Raw genomic sequence first — 26,619 nt, 5'->3', positions numbered from 1 at the left:
TTTAGCAACCCATAGTACCTGCCTACAGAAATATAAGGGATTTTTGTTTTAAGTCTAGGGAAATTTAAAAATTTCATTTGGCAACGCTGCCCTGGACTAGTCCCTTGACCAGTCCGTTGACCAGTCTGCCACAAGTGGTTGTTTGTTTTGCTGTGTTTTTTTTTGGCACTTTTTGCTGCTTATGGCCTTATCAGAGAATTTATTTCGAAGATTAAATCGCACATTTCGGTAAGAAATGACAGGAATTACCTTCCTCCAGTGAGACGCAGTTAATCGTTGATGAAATTTCTTAACTCAGGCTTGTTCAAATAATAACTGGAGATATATCAACCAGGATAAGAGCGCCAATAAGGTTATCCCCCACCCGTAGCAATTCAAAACAACAACAAAAGTTGTCATTGGATAATCAAATTGTAATTGCTTAAATTTCCGACCTTCAACTTGACTAGTAGTGATGTTTGTGCTTCAGTATTTGCAATCATGTGGTGGGTTGTGGTAGCTGTTGTTGTTGCGGTCTTGGGGTACTTCTGGCTGCTGGCGCGCCAGAATAAATACTGGTTGGAAAAAGGGGTGAACCAGGGACGCTACATGACCGTTTTTGGGGACAGCTGGAAGATCATTATGCGCAAACAGTCCTTCGCCGAAATGGTCCTAGAAGTCTACAACAAGTTTCCAAATTCCAGGCAAGAATTTTTTTTGTTGACGTTAAGACAATTATTGCATTTACAAGACTAGTACCTATTACTCCTATTTTGCCACAATTGCCAGTTTAGTGTCTTCAAGAGTATATCTTCAATTACAAAGCCATTTCTCTTATTATTAGGTATTTTAACAGATGCTTTCGGTTTTAGGTAATCTTTTTATAGATGTTTACCATTATTTATTTTCCTGATATACCAAGTTAGCAGCAAAACAATTTGTACTTTTCATCATAAATATTCAAGATATCCTAGCTAAATTCTTCTAATGTCTTGCGAAAAACTTTTAGTTGTTCTTCCAATCACTCATTTACCACGTCATTATTTGACGCCCACAAACATCTACAATAATTTTAGTCAAGGTTGTGACACTGCAATGATGTCCAATTGACATAACCCTATTGCTAAATTGTTGATAACCACTACAAATACGTTTACATTAACAAGAAAATGTTGTTTTTAGATATGCGGGTATCTACCAGTTCTTCGCTCCCACCCTTCTCATCAGAGACCCTGATTTGATCAAACAAATCACAGTGAAAGATTTCGACCATTTCGTTGACCACAGAAAATTTGTCACCGAAGACACGGATCCCATGTGGGGCAAAAGCCTTTTCAACTTATCTGGACAAAGATGGCGCGAGATGCGCGGGACTCTCAGTCCAGCTTTCACCAGCAGCAAAATGAAGTACATGTTCTCCCTGATTTCCCAAAGTGGTGAACAATTCGTCAACCACTTCCTCAGAAAGAATGAAGACTTGATCACCCTCGAAATGAAGGACACGTTGACTCGCTTCGCCAACGATGTCATCGCCAGCACAGCTTTCGGTGTCGAGTGTGATTCTTTGGAAGAACGCAACAACGAGTTTTACTTGATGGGCAAAGAAGCGACGAATTTCGGTGGGGTTTGGTTTACTATCAAAGTGATCGCGTTCGTTGCGATTCCGAAACTGTGTGGAGTTTTGAATATAGGATTGTTCTCACAAAAAGTTGCAAAGTTCTTCACAAAACTGATCAATAGCAATATCGAGAGTAGAGAAAAACACGGAATTGTCAGACCTGACATGGTCAATCTGTTGATGGAGGCGCGCAAGAGTGGAATGATACATGAAGAGACTCAAACCCAACAAGATGCAGGTTTTGCAACAGTGCAAGAATCTGAGCTTGTCACATCTACGAAAACTCGCAAAGCTGAGATAACAGATCAAGACATCACCTCTCAAGCTCTAGGCTTCTTCTTTGCCGGTTTCGACTCTGTTTCTTCGTTGATGTGCTTAATGTCCCACGAGCTGGGAGTGAATCCTGACATCCAGGAGAGACTCATTCAAGAAGTAGACGACACTTTGGAAACTTGCAACGGTAAACTCACCTACGAAGCCCTTTCGGGGATGAAGTACTTGGACATGGTCGTGTCGGAAGCCTTGAGAAAGTGGCCCGCTGGGGTAGCGGTGGATCGCGTTTGTACCAAACCTTACACAATTCAGCCCAAAACTCCAGACGAGAAACCTGTTCATCTCGAAAAAAATTCACTCATCTGGTTGCCCATCATGGGTTTGCACAGAGACCCCCAGTACTGGCCCGATCCGGATCGCTTCGACCCTGAACGTTTCAGTGAAGAAAACAAGGCGAACATTAATCCGTACGCTTTTTTGCCTTTTGGATCAGGACCTAGGAATTGTATAGGCTCTAGATTTGCCCTTCTGGAGATCAAGACTTTGTTCTTTTATATTTTGAGCCATTTTGAGATTGTTCCTGTGGAGAAAACTCAAATTCCGTTACAACTTAGCAGAAAGACATTTAACTTGACTGCTGAGAAAGGATTTTGGCTCGGGTTGAAGCGCCGCGTCAAAGTCTAGGAAGACTCAAGCAGTTAGTTTAACAGTAATGTTAGGCGCAGTATCACAATTAAAAGCTAAGATTTCCTGAATAAACTTTTTAGAATTTACCATGGATTTGTGATTCGAGCAAAAAAGTACTATTGCTGACACGGAATCTTGGACGATTTGTCATTCGATTGACATAAAAATGTAAAACTGGCTTTAGGTGGAACTAACCTCACTTTCGAGTTTTGTATTTTTATCGTATTTTTTTTTTTCAATTGTCAAAGTGTTGTCAGGTTGGCAGAAAATTCGAAACAGTGAATTTTATAAATCACGTTTGAAATATTGACTTTTGAAATTGTCACCGATTGTCACATTTGACAATTTAAATTTAAATTAAACACGTGTCTTACACTCATAGGGTGCGTTTTTTGCAATGTTCTACGGGGTGATCAAGAAGGACTGTTTAAGTTGGTAACACTGAATTGTATTTTAAATCGCATAACAGGAGTAACTTTCGGTTGTTGATGGCTTCTCGTTCTTAATGCTATACCTACATCAGATATTTGTCAAATAAACCAACAAAACATATCCGGTTGCAGTGTTATAATTAATGACAATTAAGCGTGGCTTACATTGACATTTTTTAAATTTGACGTCTAAAATTCCGTGTCCGCAACTGTACTTTCTGTCTTTTTGTGGTGACAGAATTCACAAATTATATCAAATCAAAATATGGAAGGCCATGATATAGGAATTAAAATGATTAAAAATTATGGCAAAGTGTCGGCAATTTGTGTACAACCAAGTGCGTTTTGAATTATTCGAAAATTTGTAGAGTATCATCCAAGGAATTTGCAATTTTGGATCAATCAGATATTAAATTTTTCACGTTAGAGAAAAAAGTAAACATAAGGAACAGATAGTTGGAATTGTTAATAGATAGAATCAAACAGCAATACACCGATTAGTTTCTCCCTCCAATTCATCAAGTTAATCACTTATCAAATTTGATACGTAGATAGCGTTCAGATAAGAGTCAGAAATAAACCGTATAGCAATGACGTGATCCCAGTCTATAATAATACGAAACACCAACAAAAGCCCACAACACATAAACAAATTGTAAATATTTAAAAGTTTGACCTTCATCTTCAGTATCAAGCTGTCTGTTTGTGCTTCAGTTTTTATAATTATGTGGTGGATTGTGGTCGCTGTTGTTGTCGTGGTTTTGGGGTACTACTGGCAGGTGGTCCGCCTCAATAAATACTGGTTGGAAAAAGGGGTGAACCAGGGACACTACATGACCATCTTCGGGGACAGCTGGAAGATTTTTGCGCGCAAACAGTGCTTCGGCGAAATGGTCCAAGAGGTCTACAACAAGTTTCCAAATTCCAGGCAAGAATAATTTTTTGTTGACACACAGACAACAGCCTTGAAATTCAGTAACATGTGTCAGTTGTTGCTTGTTATCTTTTACGTCACGGGTCATCAAAAGCAAAATAATACCGGGTGACTTTTAACGATTGAAATTATTTTTGTTTGGTTGGCAACATATTTAGGATTTTATTTTGGAACACTTGACCATCAAGTTCATACATGACAGTTCAAAAATCAAAATAAATGAAATTGACATTACTTATTTCTGGAATCTTAACCTAGAAAGCGAATCAACAGACAACTCTTTGACAAATGACTAGGTGTACCAATTATTTGTCCAAAGTCGTCGAACGATAAAACTCTTCTAAACTAAACTTTCACATATTTGTTTCTTCAATTTACCATTGTCATTCTTTGCCATATTGTTCCATCGGTTGAAAAATCACTACCACGAAGGAAGTTGAGTTGTCTTCATGGAACAGGACATTTTGCTTCAATTTTTCATTTTCTATCTTTACAACATTGATAAAAACTCATCGGCCTCACTTTATCCAGATAAAACAAACAAACAGTCAACGAAAAGTTCAATTAGAATTTCAAAAAACTGTTTCGTGAAGTGAATTTTATCCTTTTGGGATAACGTCACGATTTCTTGTCTCTTTTTCTCTTTACTGAAACGACAAAAAGAGGAAAAATGAAAAAAGGCGATACGTATATTGTTATTTTATGCCCTAGAATAAAACAAAATGATTTTAAACTAGAAAAAATAGTCTTTTTTTGTTTTTAGATATTCGGGTATCTACCAGTTCTTCGCGCCCACTCTTGTCATCACCGACCCCGACTTGATCAAACAGATCGCAGTGAAAGACTTCGATCATTTCGTCGACCACCGAACTTTCGCCAGCGAAGACATTGATCCTTTGTGGGCTACACACCTCTTCACCTTAACAGGCCAGAGATGGCGCGAGATGCGTGCGACTCTCAGTCCAGCCTTCACCAGCAGCAAAATGAAGTACATGTTTTCCCTGATTTCCCAAAGTGGTGAACAATTCGTCAACCACTTCCTCCGAAAGAACGAAGACTTGATCACCGTCGAAATGAAGGACACATTCACTCGCTTCACCAATGACGTCATCGCCAACACAGCCTTCGGCGTCGAGTGTGATTCTTTGGAAGAACCCAACAACGAGTTCTACTTGATGGGCAAAGAAGTGACGAATTTTGGTGGGGTTTCGGTTGCTCTCAAATTCATCGCGTTTGTTACGATTCCAAAACTGTGTAAAATTTTGAATATAACGCTGTTCTCGCAAAAAGTGGCAACATTCTTCACAAGAGTGGTCAAAAGCAATATCGAGAGTCGAGAAAAACACGGAATTGTCAGACCTGACATGATCAATCTCTTGATGGAAGCGCGCAAGAGTGGGATGACACACGAAGAGGCTGAACACGACGCGGGTTTTGCAACGGCGCAAGAATCCGAGCTTGTCAAATCTACGAAAACTCGCAAACTCGAGTTAACAGATCAAGACATCACTTCTCAAGCCATTGGTTTCTTCTTTGCGGGTTTCGAATCAGTTTCGACGCTCATGTGCTTCATGACCTACGAGTTGGGACTGAATCCTGGCATCCAGGAGAGACTCATCCAAGAAGTAGACGAGACTTTGGAGGCTTGCGATGGTAAACTCACCTACGAAGCTGTTTCGGGGATGAAGTACATGGACATGGTCGTGTCGGAAGTCTTGAGAAAGTGGCCCAATACGGTTGCGGTGGATCGCGTTTGTACCAAACCTTACACAATTGAGCCCAAGTCTCCAAACGAGAAGCCTGTGCATCTGGAGAAGAATTCAGCAATTTGGTTGCCCATCATGGGTTTGCACAGGGACCCCCAGTACTGGCCAGAACCTGACCGCTTCGACCCAGAACGTTTCAACGAAGAAAACAAAACGAAGATTAATCCGTACACTTTTTTGCCTTTTGGAGCAGGACCCAGGAACTGCATCGGTTCTAGATTAGCTCTTCTGGAGACTAAGACATTGTTCTTTTATATTTTGAGCCATTTTGAGATTGTTCCTGTGGAGATGACTCAAATTCCGTTACAACTTAGCAGAAAGACGTTTAGCATGACTGCTGAGAAAGGATTTTGGTTGGGGTTCAAGCGCCGTGTCAAAGTCTAGGGAGAGTCAAGTACTTTAACAGTCATGGTAGAATTAAGTTGAATAATATAAATTCTAAATTTCCTGATTTGATCTGTTAGGTACAAATTTAAGGGTTAATGAATAAACTCTTTAGAAATTACGATGGCTTTGTGATTCGAACGAAAAGGTACTTTCTGTCTCCTTGTGGTGATGCAATTAACAAATTGTATCAAATCGAAATATGATTCGAATATCGTATTTATTTTTATTATCTAACAAAATTACAATTGCGTTTGGTATGTTGAAGATAGGATAGATTGGATTATCCAATTTTGAGCTATAAGCTCGAAAATTTGTAAAGTATCATCGAGACAATTTGCGGTGTTGGAACATTCATATACAGGGTGTAATCGAAATGTACGGAATAATTTTAACCACGTGCTACTGGCTTCATGTAGAACTCGGAAAAAATATTTAAAAAATTCTATGTCAAAAAATAAGGTAATTGTTCACTTTAACTACTTCTGGAATTTTCGCGTTTTTTCTGGCTAGACAGCCTCAGGACGTCCTCCTACATCGTTTCCCACCAGTCAAACCTTGTGCAAATGAAAATTTTCCTTCTCCTTTAATTATACTAAGACTTGGCGCGACCTTGACGCAACCTTGAAACACAACAAGAGAGAAAAAAAAGGCATTTGCACAAGGTTTGAATGGTGGGACGCGATCTAGGACGACGCCCTGAGGCTGTCTAGCCAGAAAAAACGCGAAAATTCCAGAAGTAGTTAAAGTGAACAATTACCAAAAATAAATTGAGATTTAATTTTTGAGGTACAATTTTTTTTAGTTGATTTTAGTCTTCTACGTTGTCCCACAACCTCGTAGGTAAAATTTTGGCACATTTTTAAAATACACCCTGTATTAAAATTTTCACGCTAGAAAAAATAGACAAGTTAACGAACAAATAGTAGGAATTGTTATCAGAAAAAGAAAACTCTATGTCAATATTCCGAAATTACATATCTATCGGCGTCATAAACAAGACAGCAGTTCAGATAAGAGCCAGAGATAAACTATACATCAGTCAGATGATCCCAGTCCTACAAAACACCAACAGCAGTCCACATTACTATATACTAATTGTAAATAGTTTAAACCTTGACCTTCAGCGTCAATATTAATCTCCCTGTTCGCGTTTCAGTGTCATTAATCATGTGGTGGATCGTAGTCGGTGTTGCTTTTGTGGTCCTGGGCTACTGGATGGTCCGCTCCAATAGATACTGGCTGGAAAGGGGGGTGAATCAGGAACGCTTTGTCGTTCCCATTTTTGGGGACAACTGGAGCTTGCTTTTCCACAAACAGTCCTTCGCAGACATGATCCAGGAGGCCTATAATAAGTTTCCAAATTCCAGGCAAGTTCTTGTTTGTCGACACTCAGATATGTGCCTTTGTCATTTCCAACATGCAACAATTTTTTTTATTGTTTTCAACTGTCATAAATTCTCATTTTTCTCCTTTGTAAACTGCCTCTTAACTGCCCTAAAGCAAAATGAGCAGATAACGAACCGTTGCCCTAGGCAACACATTCAACGTCACATTTCTGACAGGTCTTGAAAAATTTGTCAAAACTGTCAAAACCAATGCGAAACCATTTTTAAAAGATTTGTAAGCTTCAGGGACGTCGTTTCAAACAATAAAATTTTGTATGCAACTCGTTTCTGGGTAAATTGGGCTTTTCTAATTGCCCTTGAGGCCTTAAAACCCTCGCTACGCTCTACGCTCGTGTTTTAATCTTGTCCCTCGGGCCCAGTTTACACAGAAACTCGTTGCATAAATAACTATTGCGCATTACTTTTAAGCCTTGGACCGTGGACGATAAATAAATAATAAACTTGCCAAAATACCGTTTCGAATTGTTAATAATAAAAATATTGAATTTATTGTGAATCACTTGATATTTATTTGGTTCTTAGATATTCGGGTCTGTACCAGTTCTTCTCGCCCACCCTTCTCGTCAGAGACCCTGACTTGATCAAGCAGATCACAGTGAAAGACTTCGATCATTTCGTCGACCACCCAGTTTTCGTCAGCGAAGACGTTGATCCTCTTTGGGGCAAAAACCTTGTCGCTTTAACCGGACAAGGATGGCGCGAGATGCGCACGACTCTCAGTCCTGCCTTTACCAGCAGCAAAATGAAGTACATGTTCTGTCTGATTTCCCAGAGTGGCGAACAATTCATCAACCACTTCCTCAAGAAGAACGAAGACTTGATAACTGTCGAAATGAGGGACACGTTGTCTCGCTTTGCCAACGATGTCATCGCCAACACAGCTTTCGGCGTGGAGTGTGATTCTTTGGGAGAACGCAACAACGAGTTCTACTTGATGGGCAAAGAAGCGACGAATTTTGGTGGGGTTTGGATTACTATCAAATTCATCGCGTTCTTTACGATTCCGAAACTGTGTAAGATTTTAAACATAAAACTGTTCTCGCGAAAAGTGGCAACGTTCTTCACAAAACTGGTCAAAAACAATATTGAGAGTCGAGAAAAACATAGAATAGTCAGACCTGACATGATCAATCTGTTGATGGAAGCGCGCAAGAATGGACTGAAACATGAAGAGAGTGAACCCCTACAAGACGCAGGTTTTGCAACAGTGCAAGAATCTGAAATCAGCAAATCCACGAAAACTCATAAACTCGAGTTAACAGACCAAGATATCACAGCTCAAGCTCTCATTTTCTTCTTTGCCGGTTTCGATACTGTTTCTTCACTGATGTGTTTCTTGTCCCACGAGCTAGGAGTGAATCCTGACGTCCAGGAGAGACTCATCCAAGAAGTAGACGACACTTTTGAAGCTTGCGAGGGTAAACTGACCTACGAGGCGCTTTCGGGAATGAAGTACATGGACATGGTCGTGTCGGAAGCTTTGAGAAAGTGGCCCGTTGCGATTTTAGCGGATCGCGTCTGTACCAAACCTTACACAATTGAACCCAAGACTCCAGACGAGAAACCTGTTCATCTGGAAAAGAATCAGCTAATTTGGGTGCCTGTCATGGGTTTGCACAGAGATCCCCAGTACTGGCCTCACCCGGATCGTTTCGACCCTGAACGTTTCAATGAAGAAAACAAAGTGAAGATTAATCCGTACACTTATTTGCCGTTTGGAGCAGGACCCAGGAACTGTATCGGCTCTAGATTTGCTCTACTGGAGACTAAGACTTTGTTCTTTTATATTTTGGCCCATTTTGAGATTGTTCCAGTGGAGAAGACTCAAATTCCGTTACAACTTAGCAAAAATATATTTAACATGACTGCTGAGAATGGGTTTTGGCTGGGGCTCAAGCGCCGCGTCAAAGTCGATAAAGAGGGGAACTAGTCGGTTTAACTGTAGAATTAAACTTAATAAAATATGTATAAATAAATAAACAGATACCTCTAGTCTTCTTGTTGGGTTTTATTTACCAAAATGATTTTTGTTGGGTCCTTAATTTTGATAAAATGAGTCACTACCATTCCATGACACTGAATCAGCTCTCAAAATTTTTTGTGGACGTCGGAGTTTGTTTAGAGAAATTATTGATAAGCTCCCAGAATCTAATTCTCGTAATCCCCTAAACCTTGTTTGCGGTTGATGTCTTAATACCTTCATTACAGATATCTTATTTATCAAGGGAGAAAATGTATGCTGTCTATACAGGTGGATAACAACATCCTCATCAAGCTCTAGAGCTTTTATTACAGATCGCACCACCACGACTGATATTTCAATCGAAATGGTTTGTTCAGTACTCCAGGGCTTACTAAATTTAAGCAGTGATATTTGACTTTTCATTTCAAATGTAGGATGATGTTGGCAATGTTGGATCAATCAGAAATTAAGTAATCCATACCAGATTAAAAAAATAAATAAGTCAACGAACAGATAATTGCTTAGACTTTGAATTCGACGATCATAAAAATAGTTCGCACATGATTACCTCCCTCCAATTGGACGAAACCTATCATTGGTGAATTTGCTTATGTTATTTGTGTTTAAATAAGAATTGGAGATAAACCCATTAGTGTAAAAGCGCCAATGAAGTTCCTAATTCAAAACATCAACACAAGCTGACGTCGACTATTCTAATTGTAATTATTTCAAAAAGAGACCTTCAACTTGACCAACATTAATCTGTTTAATCTTGTTCCAATGTTTGTAAACATGTGGTAGGTAGTGGTCAGTGTGGCTGCCCTGGCCTTGACCTACTGGCTCCTAGTCCGCCCCCATAAATACTGGCAGAGGAAAGGGGTGAACCAGAAGGACTTTATTGTACCAATTTTTGGGGATAACTGGGGGACGATTTTGCACAAACAGTCCATCGCCGAGATGGTCCAGGAGGCTTATAAAACATTTCCAAATTCTAGGCAAGAAAATGTTTTTCTTGGTTGTGCCTTAATGTGTTCATTTTTCATTTGATTTTTAAAATTGAGTCGTGATCACATTTTGAAACCGATGTCTTATCAGGAATCGTGTTAGTGTAAAAAGTGCGATGTGTTTTTGTTTAGTTAAGTTATTACAAATTAATCGTTTCGTTTAGATTAGTTCAACAAACGTCATTATCATTATCTAATATTATTCGCCTTGAATGATATTATCTTACCACTGTTATCACAATAACAAATAATTATACAGGGTGGTCCCGATATAACCTGCCAAAAAAATTCTGGGTCATTAGAAGTATCTAACAAGTCCAAAAAAACCCTTTTCATTAGGTCCAAAGTAATGGGGATAAATTAACCCCTATCCACAACCATTCGACGCTGCTGACCACAAAAATACGTACCTACTCAGGAATTAATTGTTGGTGTTTGTAAGGATGACAGTATCTAAGCAACATAGGTACCTGAATCGTTTATGACAAATCTCAAATCTGACAAACTAAATCAAATTAATGACATTTATTGAAAACGCTGTACACTGTGCGTTAATTCACCAGCTTATTTAGGTACAAAAGCTGATTTTGTTGACTGAGATGAATGAGTAAGTACTAAATAAAGTGGTGTTCCTCAACGTGTAAATAACTGTAGAGGTAGTGTGTGCAAAATTGTGAAAGAATTGTATAATAAGAGTATCGTTTTAGTTGTGGTTAAATAGCCAAAATAATGTATTGAGTAAATTTATTTACAATTTACATATTCGTACTTTCAACTCTAACTGAGAATATCTACTAACTAATGAAAGGTAAACTAGACTAAAAAAATTATTTTATAATAAATGCCTTCCGTTGGTACCAATTTTCATAAACAGAATTCAGCATTTCTGGCTTTTTACGAATCTGGTTCGCGGCGTCTGTTACGCGTTTCTGGAGTTGGCCTTTTGTATTTATTTCAACTTCGTATACCAAATCTTTCGTGTGGCTCCAAAAATTAAAATCCAGAGGGGTTAAATGGAGGATCGGGGACGCCATCGTATTGGAATCAGTCAGAACCAACCTCACATAAATGCAGATGTAGCTCCACAAAAATGCAACGGGACGGAAGGACTCCTTCAGGAAAACGCTCGCCGTATGGTCGCCTTGCCGGTCTTGAATTACCACGTATTTCACCATAGAGTAAATGCAAATCGGCGTATTCTTGTTTTGTGAATTTCATAACTTTTTGAAGGATTCGCAAATTTAAAATTAAACTTGACAAATGTCACAGGTGTTACAGGTACCGTTGCTAAAAAAATTGCAGCCAAACAACCAGAATTACCTTTTTAAAACCGATTAACTCATTAGCGTACAGCAAATTTTGACCAAATTTTCAATTATTTTTATCTCGAAAACGAAAAGACTTTTATTAGAAACAGTTTTTGTGTATGAGTTCTATTCATCGTCACCTATTACTGGATTTCTTCTGGCAGGTTATATCGGGACCACCCTGTATAATGACTGAAACCTATAGTTGGCGCGGCGAACCACTGGAGTAGTCACGTGATAGTTCGTAGCGACGTCATGAAAAGCCTAATTTACACTGCCTCGTCAAATTTGAATTTTGTGCGGGAAATCTTACTACTTTAAGAATAGATAGAAATTTCGGCTGTGTGCATAGAGCTGCACCATACTTCTTAACGCGTGCCCTTTAACCAATGTCAAAACGTAGAAAGTGTCGCTATGCGCCTACAATCTTCAACAATTAAGATTTGTGATTTTATTTTTTATTGCTGCCGTGTCCAAACAGACACGAACCTTTGGAGAAAGTATTTTATTTTTATTACTAATAGTTTACTAAATAGTATCGGGTGTTCATTTAAATTTCTCCTCAAAGTAGGCCTTGAAGTGATTGTGAACGTAACCTCACTTTTTGCGTTGTTTGTGTTTTTAGTGTGCAGACTGACGAGTGGTGCGTTCACAATCGACTCTTCAACGCCAATTTTGGGGATAAACTTAAATGAACACCCGATATAATATAGTAGTTTGTTTTTTTACACATGACATGTTTTCGCTATTGAGTTAATCGAAATATAAAAGTTTATTACTATACAACAATAGTGTTATTGCAAATGGCTTCCTATAACAAATTTTATTGCTCATAAGGCACAAAATGGAAACATTTTTACTGGAAGTTTGGAGGAAACAATTGGGTAAAGGCTGCTGATCTTTCACCTTAAACATCATCATCTTTGTCGCAACTTGACGTGAAAGTTTTGAATAAAGTACCAAGTGGTCATTGTTGCTATTGAATTATTCTACTCTTGCCTAAAATCAGCTGATTGCAATGTCATAAATAAAGATGAAATTAAAGAATTGTAGAGAGAGCTGTCAAACCGTAGTTGTCAAGTGAATAAACAGTGGCGTAAATCATGTATTTCTTTTAAGGTCACAATTTCTTTTGGAAACAATAATTCTTTGAAAATTAACCAACAAGAGATTTCCAAGTTTTCTTGGTAAAAGCATAAACCAATTAAAAAGACAACCTGCGTTTCTAAAAGAGAAAGGAAACTTCAGTTACCAAGAGCATTATTATCATATTCTCCTCATTTGGGCAAAGCACCAGAGCTCTAATTCGAAAGCGATGTCAAGCACTGGTGGTACTGGTACTCAAAGAACTTGACATTGACAAAGATTTGAGCTTCTACTAATAAGCATTGTGGAGTTGTTTCTGGTCAAAAAACTATTAGTACCTTTTAAGTACCAAACTATACAACAGCAAAAAAAAATGGAAGAACATAATAGGAATTGAGCTACTCTATTAAAACTGATTGTTAGATGAGTGAGACGTGCAAGGTCGTACCTAAATTATTGGAGCAATGATTTGTCCTTGCCGATACAGTACTACCGTACGGTACTTTTAAAATACTTACTTGAGTGCAAAATTTAACACATTTTTCACTTTTTCATGGTAATAAGAACAGACTAGACACTTGCAATATTTTGGGCATAACAAGCAATGACCGTGGCCTGTAATTTTAATTTAATTATATTATATCCTGTCAAGAGCACTCACTTGGAACTATAACAGCACTTTGTAATTACCGGATCCAATAGAGGCTATAAATAACTTATCGGTACAAAAAACAATGCTTTTATTGCAACAATACTACTGAAACACATAACATTTAGTTTTATTATTATTTTTGATTAAACCATTTCGATCGTATATTTTCAGCCTTCATTTACCTCATTAGGAAGAACCTTCCTTCCTCAAATTAAGCCTCAACCAGAATCCCTTTTCCGGCTGCATATTGAAATGTTTACTACTGAGCTTCATAGGAATTTCAGTTTTGTCATATGGGGTAATGTCAAACTTCCCAAGTAAGTGACAGAACACGCTTTTAATTTCCAAGAGAGCAAACCTCGAACCTGCAATCGAAAATCTCCGATATTGTCAATAAATATGTCCATAAATCTCACCAATACAATTCCTTGGACCCATGCCAAACGGCAAATACGTTCCTGGAACAACCTTCGATTTATTTTCATCGTTAAACCTCTCAGGATCGAAGCGATCCGGTTCCGGATAGTACTGAGGGTCGCGCTGCAACGCCATCATCGGTACCAACGCGACGATCCCCTTCTTCACCAAGAAACCCTTCTCGTCGGGATTGGTCGACGGGATCAGATAGTCCTTGACGCAGAGACGATCAGTCTCGAAATTCGGAGGCCACTTTCGCAAGGTCTCTGCAAAGAATTACGTCACTACTGGTACGAAAGTACTGGGCAAAGTACCGGAAACCACTTGGTCGAGGTACTTCATCGATAGTAAGGCGTCGTAAGGGATTGTGCCGTCGTGTTTGCTCTTGACCGAGTCGATCTCCTCTTGGAGCTTCTTCTGGATGTCAGGATTGAGGGCTAGTTCGTAGGCCATGAAACTGGCAGCTGTCGAGACTGTGTCGAAGGCCGCGAAAAAGAACAACATCGCTTGGGCCAAGATGTGCTCATCCGACAACTCCACTTCTTTGCGGGAAGGCTCGATTTGGGACTCTTCCACAGCGGCGAAACCCTCCCGGTTGTCGCCGCCAGACTCTGGCTTCAGCTTCCCTTTGCGAGCTTCCATCAACAGATGGATCAAATCCGGGCGCACGATTCCTTCAGCTTCTCTCTTCTCTATGTTATCTTTGACTATCCGTCTGAAGAACTCAGTGGCACGTTTCGGAAACACTTGGATCCCAAACAACTAAAAATCATTTTCAATTACCTAGTCGCGCGCTCTTCTTCGACTTACATTTCCGACGCTCTTGGACATTTGCGTCATTATGATCTTGACAGTTTGCCACGCCGTGAGCTTTGTCAAGATGACCCCCATCGCGAAAAACTCGTTGTTGGGCTCTTTGAACGAGTCTACTGTGATTCCGAAAGCCGTGGAAGCAATCACGTCGGTAGTGAACCTCGAAAAGACGTCTCTCATCTCTACCTCCACGTCTGCTTGGTAGTGGTTGACAAAATTTTCGGCGCACTCCTCGACCATCAAGTACATGTTCCTCATCTTGCTGCTGGTGAAGGCTGGACTCAGGGAAGACCTCAAGCTTTTCCATTCTTCTCCGCTCATGAACAACAAGTTTTTGGACAAGAGAGGGTCAGAGTCGGACTGGCCGAAACGGACGTGACTTTGGAAGTGGTTGAAGTCTTGCGTGGTGATCTTCTTGATGAGGTCAAGATCGCGGATCAAAAGGAAGTTTTGAGTGAATTGCATGTACCCAACATATCTGCAAAAATTTTGATCCTCAAAAAATTTCACGAGTAAACAACGGAAATTTTCTTGTGTATTCTCCTACACATGTTTTGTTAATCGCCGCCATTAATTCCACCCAGTCCAAATTTACCCACCCAAATTCTTCAAGTTTTGCAAAAATCAAATAGTACCTTTCTTCTGGATATTTGTTGTAGAGGTCGAGACTGACGGTGGCGAAGGGACGCCTCTTCAGCACGACCGCCCCCATGCTCCCCACCAGCGGCCACGACCTGGCATGTTTCACCCCTCGGTCCTTCCAGTAGCTGCAAGGTCTTATCAGCTTGTAGTAGATCAAAACGCTCACGAGGACTCCCAAAACGAAGAAAAACATCGTCGACAGCTCGTGCGCACACTTCCAAAAATCGACTGGAGCGTAAATTGCTCTTCAGAGTATTTATAATCGCACCATAAACATTACAACAGTGTTTATTTACTCTGAACTGCCTACACCGAGGCTTCTGTTCAGCTGTCAGAAAAAATATTCAAAATAGATTTATCGCCGGACGGACAACCAAATTGTCTTGAGATTGTTATAAATCACTTTTATCTGACGAAATTGCGCAACCTCGACGAGAGATGGGGCAATGTGGACTCTTTCGGCGAGATCGATGACCTGTCAGTTCTAGGTCAATCGATCATTATTTTTTGTGCGAACTGGTTCTTCGTGATAGAGCTGAAGAGCAACCTTCTGTTGTTTTTTCTTGTCAACAACTTGGTCATGATTTGCAAGACCTTGATAAAATACAGACAATGTATGTTTCGCGATCACAAAATGTAGATGAACTCAAGGTCAACACTTCGGAACTCAAGCTCTTTACGACCATAAGAAAATGACCAACCTGATCGCTCTTTCAAATTTTTATCCATGATCATCAACTGGCAATTTTAAGCAAATGAGTCATTTGGCCAAGGCTGACCGTGCATACAGCTGGTATTTAATGGTATGCTATTTTAGTCGGTTTAGTCGGCGTGCGTTGAGTGTGCGACCAATTATTATCAACACTCTCTTATCTGTTTTTTTTTCGCCTGGTAGAGATTAGGCTGCAGCAGTGATAAGTTTAGGTGTGTCAAAATCGGTGTAAAATGTTCATTTATTTTTTGTTGGGAATAATCGCCTCGCTTGTTTACGTTTATTACAAAGTTGTTAAGCCGTCGAAATATTGGGAAGAGAGGGATGTGGTGCATGTCAAGTCATGGCCCATTGTTGGGAGTATGAGGGATTTCGTCCTGAAGAAGAAGCACATCACGGAGGTTTCCATCGATGTGTACAAGCAGTACCCGAAAGCAAGGTGGGCAAATGTTTTTGTTTAGAAAATAAATTCTTGGGTTTCTAAGTATGTTGCCAAAACGATTCTTGATATTTCCGTTTCCTTCCAAGTCTTCAGTTCGATGGAGCCGAAAGAAAGGGAAGAAAAAGGTGTTTCTAAGTGATTCTTTTTTCTGTCTTTTTCGGTTCTTTAATTTCTGTGTTTCTATTGATTATACAGAGTGATTTTGAAAGTTGTGCAGATATTTTAATCACGAGCTACTAGCTTCATGTGGAACTCGGAAAAAATGTTTAAATAAAATGACATTTATTTTTTGAGCTACAATTTTTTTTAATTGCTTTTAGTCTTCTACGTTGTCAAACAACCTCGTAGGTAAAATTTCGGCACATTTTAAAAATACACCCTGTATATCATATTTTATAAAACGTACACCAATGCGGTTTCCTTGTTTGAAAGCATATTTTCTATAGATTACTTCGCATTGGTCTACATTTTATAAAACATGATATACAAGGGTGTAGGACAACGTAGAAAACTAAAAGCAATTTAAAAAAATTGTAGTTCAAAAAATAATTGTCATTTTATTTTTTGACATAGAATTTTTAAAATATTTTTTCCGAGTTCTACATGAAGCCAGTAGCTCGTGATTAAAATATCTGCACAACTTTTAAAATCACCTTGTATAACATAATTGTTTATTATTTTTAGCATTTCCTTTAATATTGTATCGTGTTGTAACTTTATTATCTGTAGTAATTTCCGGTATAAATCCTATTTTAAGTGGGTAAGAAAGATAAAGGAGTGTGATACCGATAAATGATAATACTTCGCCGTGCAGTGTCACAACACCCAAAATTTGAAGATTATGATTTTGAAGAAGATTCAAAATAGGCATGAAATGTGGAAAGGAAAAAAACACAGAGAGAAAAACGCAAGAGTTAAGATGATGAAATAAAAATAAAACCACCGAAGGAGTACATATATGAATATGACAGTAAAAGGCTACGAATAAAAAATACTATCAAAAGAAGAGAAAAATGTGAAAAAAAACAGCTAACATTAAATATGTAAAGAAAAAACCATTATAATAAGACCGGAGATAAACAGTTTAATAATTATTTACGCAACAAGTGAGATATCACTATTATTATTGCGGGTGTGTGAAGTTTGCACAAAGAGTGCGGTAATAGTGTCCATATCGCACGTGTTGCGTACAAAACGTTATTCTACAATCGCTCAAACCGTTTTAAACTCGACACATTTTTATTTCAATACTTAACAATTTAGAGAAAAATACAACAACAGGAAATATTCGTTTTTGCGAAAGTTTGTAATAAGATAATGAGTTCTTCAGTTGAAGATCTGTTGCAGTTTCTGAACAATCACGTGTCAAGTGTCATTAACTTGTTTAATTTTTAATGATTTCCTTTATTTACCTTGCCGCACGGCGTGCTGTAAAATATTAATTGTCGCACGGCGTGCTGTAAAGTAAATCATTATCTGTCTGAAATGAGTGGGATAATGGTAGTTTATTTAATGAGTTCGTGTGTAAATTGGGCATTTTTTCTCACAAGTGGGCCATTATTAAACGCGAGTGAAACGAGCGTTTTAAAGGCCCGCGAGTGCCAAAAAAGGCCCAATTTACACAAGAACGAGTTGAATAAACGTTTTTTTGGTCGACGAGCCCCTTAAAGGCTCCAAATCTTTAAAATTAGATTGACGTTTCGTTTCGACAAGTTGTGACATTTATCAAAATTTGTTCACACAGGAGAAAATTTTCAAATTCTGACAGTGTCGAACAAAAAATAGAATATATTACATGGCCGCAGCTCAATACTTATTTTTAACTTGTCTCTTTCTAAAATCTAGATTTTCTTCTTTAAAATATCCAAAACTCCCTCCCAAATTCTAGAGATTCTCTTCTTGTTTTTTTTTTACCTTTTTTCATTTCTTTTCCACCACTCTACTCTCTTTGTGTTGCAGATGTGTGGGCTACATGCACTTCACCACCCCCTTCCTCATGCTGAGAGACCTGGAACTGATAAAAAAAGTCACAGTCAAAGACTTCGACCACTTCCACGACCACCTCGCTTTCGACAACACCAAGAGCGATCCTCTCCTCTCCAAAAGTCTGGTCAGCCTGAGCGGCGACAACTGGAGACGCATGAGAGCCACCCTAAGCCCCGCCTTCACCAGCAGCAAGATGCGAAACATATACCACTTGATGAGCAATTGTGCCGAAAACTTCGCCAACCATTTCAAAGGAAAAAAACAAGTCACGGTAGAGATGAAAGAAGTGTTTTCCAAATTTGCCAACGACGTTATCGCCACCACAGCTTTTGGGATAGCGATTGACTCTATGGACAACCCAGACAACGAGTTTTTCAAAATGGGAAGCCAGTTCACCAACCTGGGGTTCTTCACAACTGTCAAATTATTTATAATGCAGTTAGCTCCGAGACTTGCTAATGTGAGTGGGTTTAGGTGTGACGACTCAATCTGGACAACTCGTTTCAGTTATTAAGGCTTCAAGTGTTCACGGAAGATGTCAGCAGCTTTTTTAGGTCTTTGGTTAAAGACAACATCCGCGAGAGAGAATCTAGAGGAATTGTACGACCTGATTTGATTCATCTCTTGATGGAAGCTAGGAAAGGAAGACTAAAACATGAAACTGTCAAAGAAGAAGCAGTTGAAGGTTTCGCAACAGTCGAGGAGTCTCAAATTGGCAAAAACACGATTCAAATGGAACTCACTGATGACCACATAGTTGCCCAAGCTTTAGCTTTCTTCTTTGCCGGTTTTGACACGGTTTCTACCGCTGCTAGTTTCATGGCACTCGAACTGGCTCTCAATCTTGACGTCCAGAAGAGACTCTGGAACGAGATCGAAGATGTGAGGCAGCACTACCCAGATGGAGTTCCTTACGAAGCCCTGAATTCAATGAAATATCTTGACCAAGTCGTGTGTGGTAAATTCTTCAACGTTTCGAAACCCTTTTTGACGACATTTTTTAAGAAACGTTGAGACTGTGGCCTCCGGGATTCCAAACCGACAGACTCTGCGTCAAAGATTACGTGATCGAACCGATAAACCCCAAAGAAAAAGTGGTCTTTGTGGAAAAAGGTACTACTGTTGTGATACCCGTCATGGCTTTGCATCGAGACCCGCAGTACTTCCCCGAACCCAACAAGTTCGACCCAGAAAGGTTTAGCGACGAGAACAAATCAAAAATAGTACCGGGGTCGTACCTACCTTTTGGTCTGGGTCCTAGGAACTGTATCGGTGAGAGTTTTTCCGTTTGATCGGCACAGCTTCCAAAGGGTTTGTCACAGGTTCTAGGTTCGCCCTTCTCGAGATCAAAATTCTATTTTTCCACTTGATGTCGAAATTCATCATTTTGCCAGACGATGAGACCCAATTTCCTGTGACCATCAGCCCTAAGAAGATTAACATGGCGCCAGAGACCGGATTTCGATTAGGTCTCAAACCTAGAATACCAGCTGTCGTTAGGTTGGCACGTACGCTTGAAGATCTGAAAGCCAGCAGCGCAACCACTGATTCCCACGAATCTGTCACGTTGTCGGCACATGATGGGACAGCACAGAATTGATGCTCCAAATAAGTAATCAAAGATAAACCTTAATCTTTAAAATCTGCCTGACCTGTAACCATGAGAGGTCAGAGACAGTAGAGGAACAGAAGGAGGTCCCTGGGGCTGCTGTATGGCGAATCTTAAATAGCAACAAAAATCCTGAACTGAAGTAATCTGTGTACGCACGTTATAATATGAAATAAAACAGCTGTTTAACCTCTAGATGTGTATTTATGTTTGGTGAAACTCGTTATCGCATATCAATAACCTAATCAGTTTTTTCCGAGCACCGATTAAAAATAAAGCAGTTTGCTGTAATAAAATGTTATTTCGAGTGTTCACTTGTGATCGTCAAGAGCCAGTATCCAGGGGCGACTAGAATGTTTTACATCGTGGTGGGAGTGCTCTTGGGGGTGTTCATCTACTTCAAGGTGGTGAAACCTGCGAGGTATTGGGAAAAAAGAAATGTGACCCACGAGCCGTCATGGCCCATTGTCGGCAACATGACCAGCTCGATTCTTCGGAAAAAGCACTTGGTCCACATAATAACCGACTTGTACCAAAAACACCATGACAAGAGGTAATATTGTGGCGACAAAGTGATGCACCAGTTCATGGTAGCGTTCCAGGTACGTGGGCTTCATGCAGTTCAGCCAGCCCGTCTTGATGGTAAGAGACGTCGACTTGGTCAAGCAGTTTGCGGTCAAAGATTTCGACCATTTCCATGACCACTTCTCTTTCGGCACCTCCGACAACGACCCTCTCTTATCCAAGAGCTTGATCAGCTTGACCGGAGAGGACTGGCGCCAGATGCGCGCCACTCTAAGCCCCGCCTTTACCAGCAGCAAAATGCGAAACATGTACCAACTGATGGCGGAATGCGCCGAAAAGTTTGTCGGACACTTTCGCGGAAAAGAGCAAGTGGCGGTCGAGATGAAAGACATCTTTTCGCGGTTTGCCACAGATGTGATCGCCACGACAGCCTTTGGGATCAAAGTGGACTCTTTGGACGAACCCAACAACAACTTCTTCACCATGGGGACGCGCATTGGCAAGTTTGGGCTAGTCCAAATCGTCAAGGTCATCATTCTGGCCAAGTTCGCCGCTATTGGGAAGGTAAGAGGGTACTCTTTAGGCGGACAGGTGTAAAAATCCAGTTTGTAGCTCTTGGGAGTGCAGTTGTTCCCCAAGGATGTCACCAGTTTCTTCAGGTCCATCATCAAAGACAATATGACAAAGCGGGAGAAGGATGGGATTGTGCGCCCAGATCTGGTGCATCTGTTGATGGAGGCGCGGAAAGGTAGACTCCAACACGAATCCAGCAAAGACGATAAAGACGAAGGGTTCGCCACGGTTGAAGAATCTCAAATTGGCAAAGACACGAAACAAAGGAAGTTGTCAGATGACGATATCGTGGCCCAAGCCATGCTTTTCTTCTTTGCCGGTTTTGACACCGCCTCGACGACTTCGTCTTTCATGGCCTACGAACTTGCCGTCCATCCTGATGTTCAGGAAAGACTCCAAAAAGAAATCGACGCTGTTAACCAAAAATGCAAAGGAAGAGTCTCCTACGAGACTCTTCTGTCGATGAAGTACCTCGACCAAGTCGTCTGCGGTACGTTTACAGAAAGTTTTTGATTTTTGGTGACGGTTTAATTGCAGAAACTTTGAGATTGTGGCCCCCAGGATTCCAGGTGGAGCGCGTCTGTACCAAAGAGTACACCATCAACTCCAAAAGTCCAAATGAAGGGGAAGTTTTGGTAGAAAAGGGAGTGTCGATTTCGATACCTGTGATTGCAATACATCGGGATTCTCAGTATTATCCTGATCCCGAACGATTTGATCCTGAGAGATTCAGCGAAGAGAACAAGGCAAAACTGGTACCTGGAGCTTATTTACCTTTTGGAGTAGGACCTAGAAATTGTATCGGTACGAAATGTTGCCATTTTATTGGAAGGTACCAAACTGTCTTATTTTTAGGTTCTCGATTCGCCCTGCTCGAGATCAAAACCCTATTTTTCCACCTGTTGTCAAGATTTGACATCTTACCACTCAATGCTACCCCCATTCCGCTCAAAATCAGTGCAAAAAAGATGAATTTGAGCCCCGAGAATGGATTTAGACTCGGATTTAGGCCCAGGAAGGTCACTTTTTATTAACACAAACACCAAAAAATCTCTACAATTCTATTTTCTACGTTGCAAACCTAACCAAACTCCTCCTTTGGCATCCAGAGACAAAGTCTTCGCCAGCTGGAGAGGTATCACAGTCTTTGCTACTGGCACCAAGTCAAATTTGGACAAAAGACTAACCGTCAAGACTTTTATTTCCAGTAGAGCAAACCTCGATCCTGGAAATGTTACTATCTATAAAAATTAAAAAATAAAAATGTTCCTACCAATGCAATTTCTGGGTCCCATTCCGAACGGCATGTACGATCCTGGAACGATTTTCGACTTGTGGTCGTCACTAAATCGACTAGGATCGAATTTTTCCGGGTCCGGAAAAAATTCAGGACTGTAGTGCAAAGCGATCACCGGAATAGCCACCAAACATCCTTTCTCGATAAGCGCAGGAGTCTCGTCGTTTTTTGGCTTGATCAGATAGTCCTTGACGCAAATTCTGTTCAGGACGTATCCAGGTGGATATTTTCTCAAGGCTTCCGACACCACCTGATCCAGATACTTCATCTTGAGGATGTCCTCATACGATATGTCCCCTTTGGTGGTCGTCAACACCTCGTCGATCTCTTCCTGCAAGGTCTTCTGGATTTCAGGATTGACAGTAAGCTCGTACGACATAAAGCTCATCAGTGAAGACGCCGTAGTGAATCCGGCAATAAAAAATACTAGAGCTTGAGCAGTGATGACCTCATCGGTGATTTCAATGGCATGGTTTTGGTTTCTACCAATTTCTGATTCTTGGACGGTTGCAAACCCCGTATCATCTCCGTTCTCGCTTTTGTCATGTTTCAGCCGCCCTTTTCTCGCCTCCATCAGGAGATGGATCATATCAGGTCGCACAATCCCTTCGTTTTCCCTCACCCTAATCGCGTCTTTGATAATTCTGAGGAAGAAATCAGAAATGGTAGCAGGCAGAGCTGGAATGCGAAAGAACTAAACCACTTGTCAGCGCACCTTTCAAATTACTAGTACCTCAAAGATCTTGGGGAAGAAACCGTAGAGGAGACTCTGGAGCAGCCTCCAAGGCGTCGGAGTTGACACGTACCTCCCCATCTTATAGAACTCGTTGTTGTCGTCAAAGAGCGAGTCGCACTTGATACCAAACGCGCAATTCGCGATCACGTCGTTGGTGTATTTGGTGAAAATGTCTTTCATCTCTGCCACCACGACCTCTTCCGGTCCGTCCAAGAAGTGCCGAGTGAAGTTTTGGGCAGTTTCGGCAATGAGGGTGTACATAGACCTCATTTTGCTCCCTGTGAAAGCCGGACTTAGAGTTGAGCGCATCTCGCGCCATCTCTGTCCTTTCAGAGAGAACAAATTGAGACCCAGGATCGGGTCGGTCTTTTCGCTGGTGAAGGCCGAGTGGTCCGTGAAGTGGTCAAAGTCCTTCACCGTGATCTGCTTGATCAGGTCTAGGTCGCGGACGAAGAGGGAGGGTTGGAGGAACTGGTAACTCCCATAATATCTAAAAGATTGAGCGTCATGGGGGTAGGAACGGTAGCGACTCTACCTTTTGTCCGGATGTTCGTCGTAAGCTGCTCGGACAGACTCGGCGAAGGCTTCTTTGCCCAAAAAGACCCTCCTGAACCTAGTCCACGGCTTCACATAGTCGATGTTGCGACGTTGCCAATAGAAAAAGGGCACTATCAGCTTGAAGTACACAACACTCACGACCAGAACGAAGAGCAACAACACTGCAAACATGTCGCGGTGAAATGCGAAGAAGCGAATGCTTTCACTGAATTTGTGTCAGTTTGGTGACCCCGTCGAGTGGAATCATCGCACAGATGTTAGGTTAGGCAATCTGCAAACCCGACCAGACAGCAATACAAATAATAAATTTGTTTCGTTGACCTTAAGAGGTTCTTGCCGCTGACTTACCTGGAAAAAATTATAGTTCTGCAAGACATGTGACTGCAAAACTCGTGACTTTCTGTACTGTGGGTCTCAAAGACCAGCACTGATTATTATTATTAAAAGAAGATTAAAACGTGAAGATTTCGCATTTCCGGATTAACTTGCAAGTCACAAATTACTGAGAAAAATTGCACAAAAAGGGATTCTCATGATTTTGCACAAGTGATGGTACAAAATTTTTCTAGGCTCACTTTCCATCAGAAACAAATCTTTTCGACTCGCTTTTCTAATTTGTAATTGACGACTTTCACTGTCCTTCCGGCTAACGAGTGTTACAAAAAATCGGTAATGATGTTCTATTTTTGCTACAATGGCGCTTCCGTGAAGATGATCGATGTTATTGATAATTGTAATAAGTTTGACCGTGAGAGGTAACGAAAGGGGATTTTCCAGATTGCGTTTGTTCTAGCCAACACACTGTGGTGCTCAGTACCATAAAAATCACCCAAAAATGAAGATTTTGATGTTTGTGTTGTTCGCTCAGTTGTCAAAATGCGAAGATTTGAGTGCCAAAATAGACTACGAACTGGTTGAAACGTTGTTTAACTACGAGTACGAAAGAAGCAATCACAGCGAAGATGTGGTGACAAGTAAGAAAAACGCTTTCTCTATTACAGTTCTCAGCGACGTTCCAGTGTTGCGTCAAGGAATGCTGGATATTGGTCCAGACACTTACTATTTCTGGATGGACGGGCGTAAACTGGAGGAGTTGGAGCCTGGAGTTTTTGACAATCAAAACATTACAGAAGAAATTCGTCTGGAACGTAACGAGCTGACTGTTATCAAAACTGGAACTTTCAAAAATCTCAAAATAAAAAAACTGGATTTGGCCTACAATAAAATCACTCATGTTGAAGAAAAAGCGATTAGTGATTTACCAAATCTGTGGGAGGTTCACTTATCGCGGAATAAGATTGTGCAGTTTCATGATAATTCTTTCGTGAATACTCCGAGCATGTGGGCGTTTGATATGAGTTGCAATAAACTGGAAAAATTGGGGAAGGGGTGGTTTAGATTTATGACAAAAAACAAAACTGTAATTATCGGGGTTGCTCATAATGAAATAAGGGAGATTGATTCGGGAGCCTTCGAGGGAATAAATGTTTGGAACTTGGCTCTGGATCACAATAAACTCGAGCAGATTCCAGAACAAGTGTTTACGAAAAATAATATTCAGCTGTTGTACATAGAAGATAACCAGTTGGAAAGTTTGCCGGAGGGTTTCTTCGGGCAGAAAAATTTGACAGAAATTGGGATTAGGAATAATCGTTGGGGGTCGGATTTCCAAAGAAAACTGGAGGGATTTACAAAGGAAATTAGGGCCAGAACAAGCAGTAATAGTGTCAGTTGTTAATTTTTCACTAAAATATTTGTATGTAAAGTGACGATCAATGTCATTTTTGTAATTCCGGTAAAATAAATGAGAATTAAAAATGAAATTGTACAATAATTTCAAAAATGGAATTTTACGAATACCTACTGTGCTAAAATTAGTATGTTATACAACAAGCATTTAATGATGGATATTAAGATACGAGTATGAGAATTACAGCACGAGTCGTAGGCGAGTGTCGTAATGAAGATGAGTGTCTTAATAGTTATTTAATAAACTAGTTTGTTAATGATGGCGATTAATAATCGAAACTGTTTAAAGCACGAACGAGTGTAGCGAGTGAGTGCCTTTAATAGTTGAGATTATTAATTGCCCATTAACAAACGAGTTAATTACAAAATTTTTTCGTTGACCGCAAACTTTTTTTTTGTGACAAAATTTCAAATTAAAGCCAAATCAAAACCAATTTCATCTTTTTCGATAAAGATGAGACCTTATAAAATACCTTCATCCTTTTTTTGTCCTCAGGGTAGGCCATTTTCAAATTTTTCAACACTTTCTATTCACTTTTCCACAAAGAGTGTCAGAAGACGTCAAGAACTCAATTCACATTCAATTTCACGTAAAAATCACGGTTGCTAAGAAAACCTAGTTACCTTTGAAAAATATGACATGCGAATTATAACCAAAAAGGTCGGCTTTTGAAAAAGTAAATTCATAATTGTGCAATTATGGAGCTATAAAATATAGAAAACCTTGCTGCACTGCCTGCCGCAGTGTTGGTAAGTGCAAACAATGCATGTTCGAGGTTGTTTATACATCAAAACGTCAAAATCGCAAAAATCGTTGATTAATGAAAAATAGTGTATTAATGAGGTCCATTAATACACTATATTTTAGACAAAATAATTCATTAATATTGAAATTAACAAGCGGTCAACGGAAAAAAACATTTTGCAACACGCACGGGTTTAGGGTACGCGAGCTTGCGAGGAGTGCTATGAAGGAGTAAGTGCTACAAAATGCCTTATAAACGATATATCATACATTATTTTTTCTATTTTGCGCCCAAAAGGGCGCAATTTTAAAACTGCAATTT

General features: G+C 40.1%; 6 protein-coding genes across 6 annotated transcripts; 4 read left to right on the top strand and 2 right to left on the bottom strand.

Moving 5' to 3' along the window:
* Nucleotides 1-96: 96 nt before the first annotated feature.
* Nucleotides 97-2,643, top strand: LOC138138170 (cytochrome P450 9e2-like). The gene is made up of 3 exons (XM_069057952.1): nt 97-413; nt 470-683; nt 1,162-2,643. The coding sequence occupies exons 2-3, from the start codon at nt 481-483 to the stop codon at nt 2,552-2,554; spliced, it is 1,596 nt and encodes a 531-aa protein (XP_068914053.1). The 5' UTR covers nt 97-413; nt 470-480; the 3' UTR covers nt 2,555-2,643.
* Nucleotides 2,644-3,154: 511 nt separating this feature from the next.
* On the top strand, nt 3,155-6,193 carry LOC138138172 (cytochrome P450 9e2-like). The gene is made up of 2 exons (XM_069057954.1): nt 3,155-3,916; nt 4,686-6,193. Exons 1-2 carry the CDS (start codon nt 3,714-3,716, stop codon nt 6,070-6,072), a joined length of 1,590 nt encoding a protein of 529 aa, XP_068914055.1. The 5' UTR covers nt 3,155-3,713; the 3' UTR covers nt 6,073-6,193.
* Nucleotides 6,194-7,021: 828 nt separating this feature from the next.
* LOC138138168 (cytochrome P450 9e2-like) lies at nt 7,022-9,478 on the top strand. Its single transcript, XM_069057950.1, has 3 exons — nt 7,022-7,172; nt 7,232-7,442; nt 8,004-9,478. Exons 2-3 carry the CDS (start codon nt 7,243-7,245, stop codon nt 9,409-9,411), a joined length of 1,608 nt encoding a protein of 535 aa, XP_068914051.1. The 5' UTR covers nt 7,022-7,172; nt 7,232-7,242; the 3' UTR covers nt 9,412-9,478.
* Nucleotides 9,479-13,564: 4,086 nt separating this feature from the next.
* LOC138137780 (cytochrome P450 9e2-like) lies at nt 13,565-15,788 on the bottom strand. The gene is made up of 5 exons (XM_069057328.1): nt 15,359-15,788; nt 14,721-15,201; nt 14,225-14,672; nt 13,910-14,176; nt 13,565-13,858 (listed from the first exon to the last, which is right to left on the bottom strand). Exons 1-5 carry the CDS (start codon nt 15,556-15,558, stop codon nt 13,680-13,682), a joined length of 1,575 nt encoding a protein of 524 aa, XP_068913429.1. The 5' UTR covers nt 15,559-15,788; the 3' UTR covers nt 13,565-13,679.
* A 376-nt stretch (nt 15,789-16,164) lies between these two features.
* On the top strand, nt 16,165-22,493 carry LOC138138552 (uncharacterized). Its single transcript, XM_069058538.1, has 10 exons — nt 16,165-16,516; nt 18,479-18,965; nt 19,013-19,463; nt 19,511-19,777; nt 19,828-20,102; nt 20,363-20,667; nt 20,717-21,203; nt 21,252-21,702; nt 21,750-22,016; nt 22,068-22,493. The coding sequence occupies exons 1-10, from the start codon at nt 16,311-16,313 to the stop codon at nt 22,244-22,246; spliced, it is 3,375 nt and encodes a 1,124-aa protein (XP_068914639.1). The 5' UTR covers nt 16,165-16,310; the 3' UTR covers nt 22,247-22,493.
* LOC138137781 (cytochrome P450 9e2-like) lies at nt 22,217-24,081 on the bottom strand. The gene is made up of 4 exons (XM_069057329.1): nt 23,781-24,081; nt 23,243-23,735; nt 22,486-23,203; nt 22,217-22,437 (listed from the first exon to the last, which is right to left on the bottom strand). Exons 1-4 carry the CDS (start codon nt 23,972-23,974, stop codon nt 22,274-22,276), a joined length of 1,569 nt encoding a protein of 522 aa, XP_068913430.1. The 5' UTR covers nt 23,975-24,081; the 3' UTR covers nt 22,217-22,273.
* Nucleotides 24,082-26,619: the final 2,538 nt, after the last annotated feature.

The sequence above is a fragment of the Tenebrio molitor genome, chromosome 9 (genome assembly GCF_963966145.1).
Source record: "Tenebrio molitor chromosome 9, icTenMoli1.1, whole genome shotgun sequence".
Lineage (NCBI taxonomy): Eukaryota > Metazoa > Arthropoda > Insecta > Coleoptera > Tenebrionidae > Tenebrio > Tenebrio molitor.
This window is presented reverse-complemented; position numbering and strand designations above follow the sequence as displayed.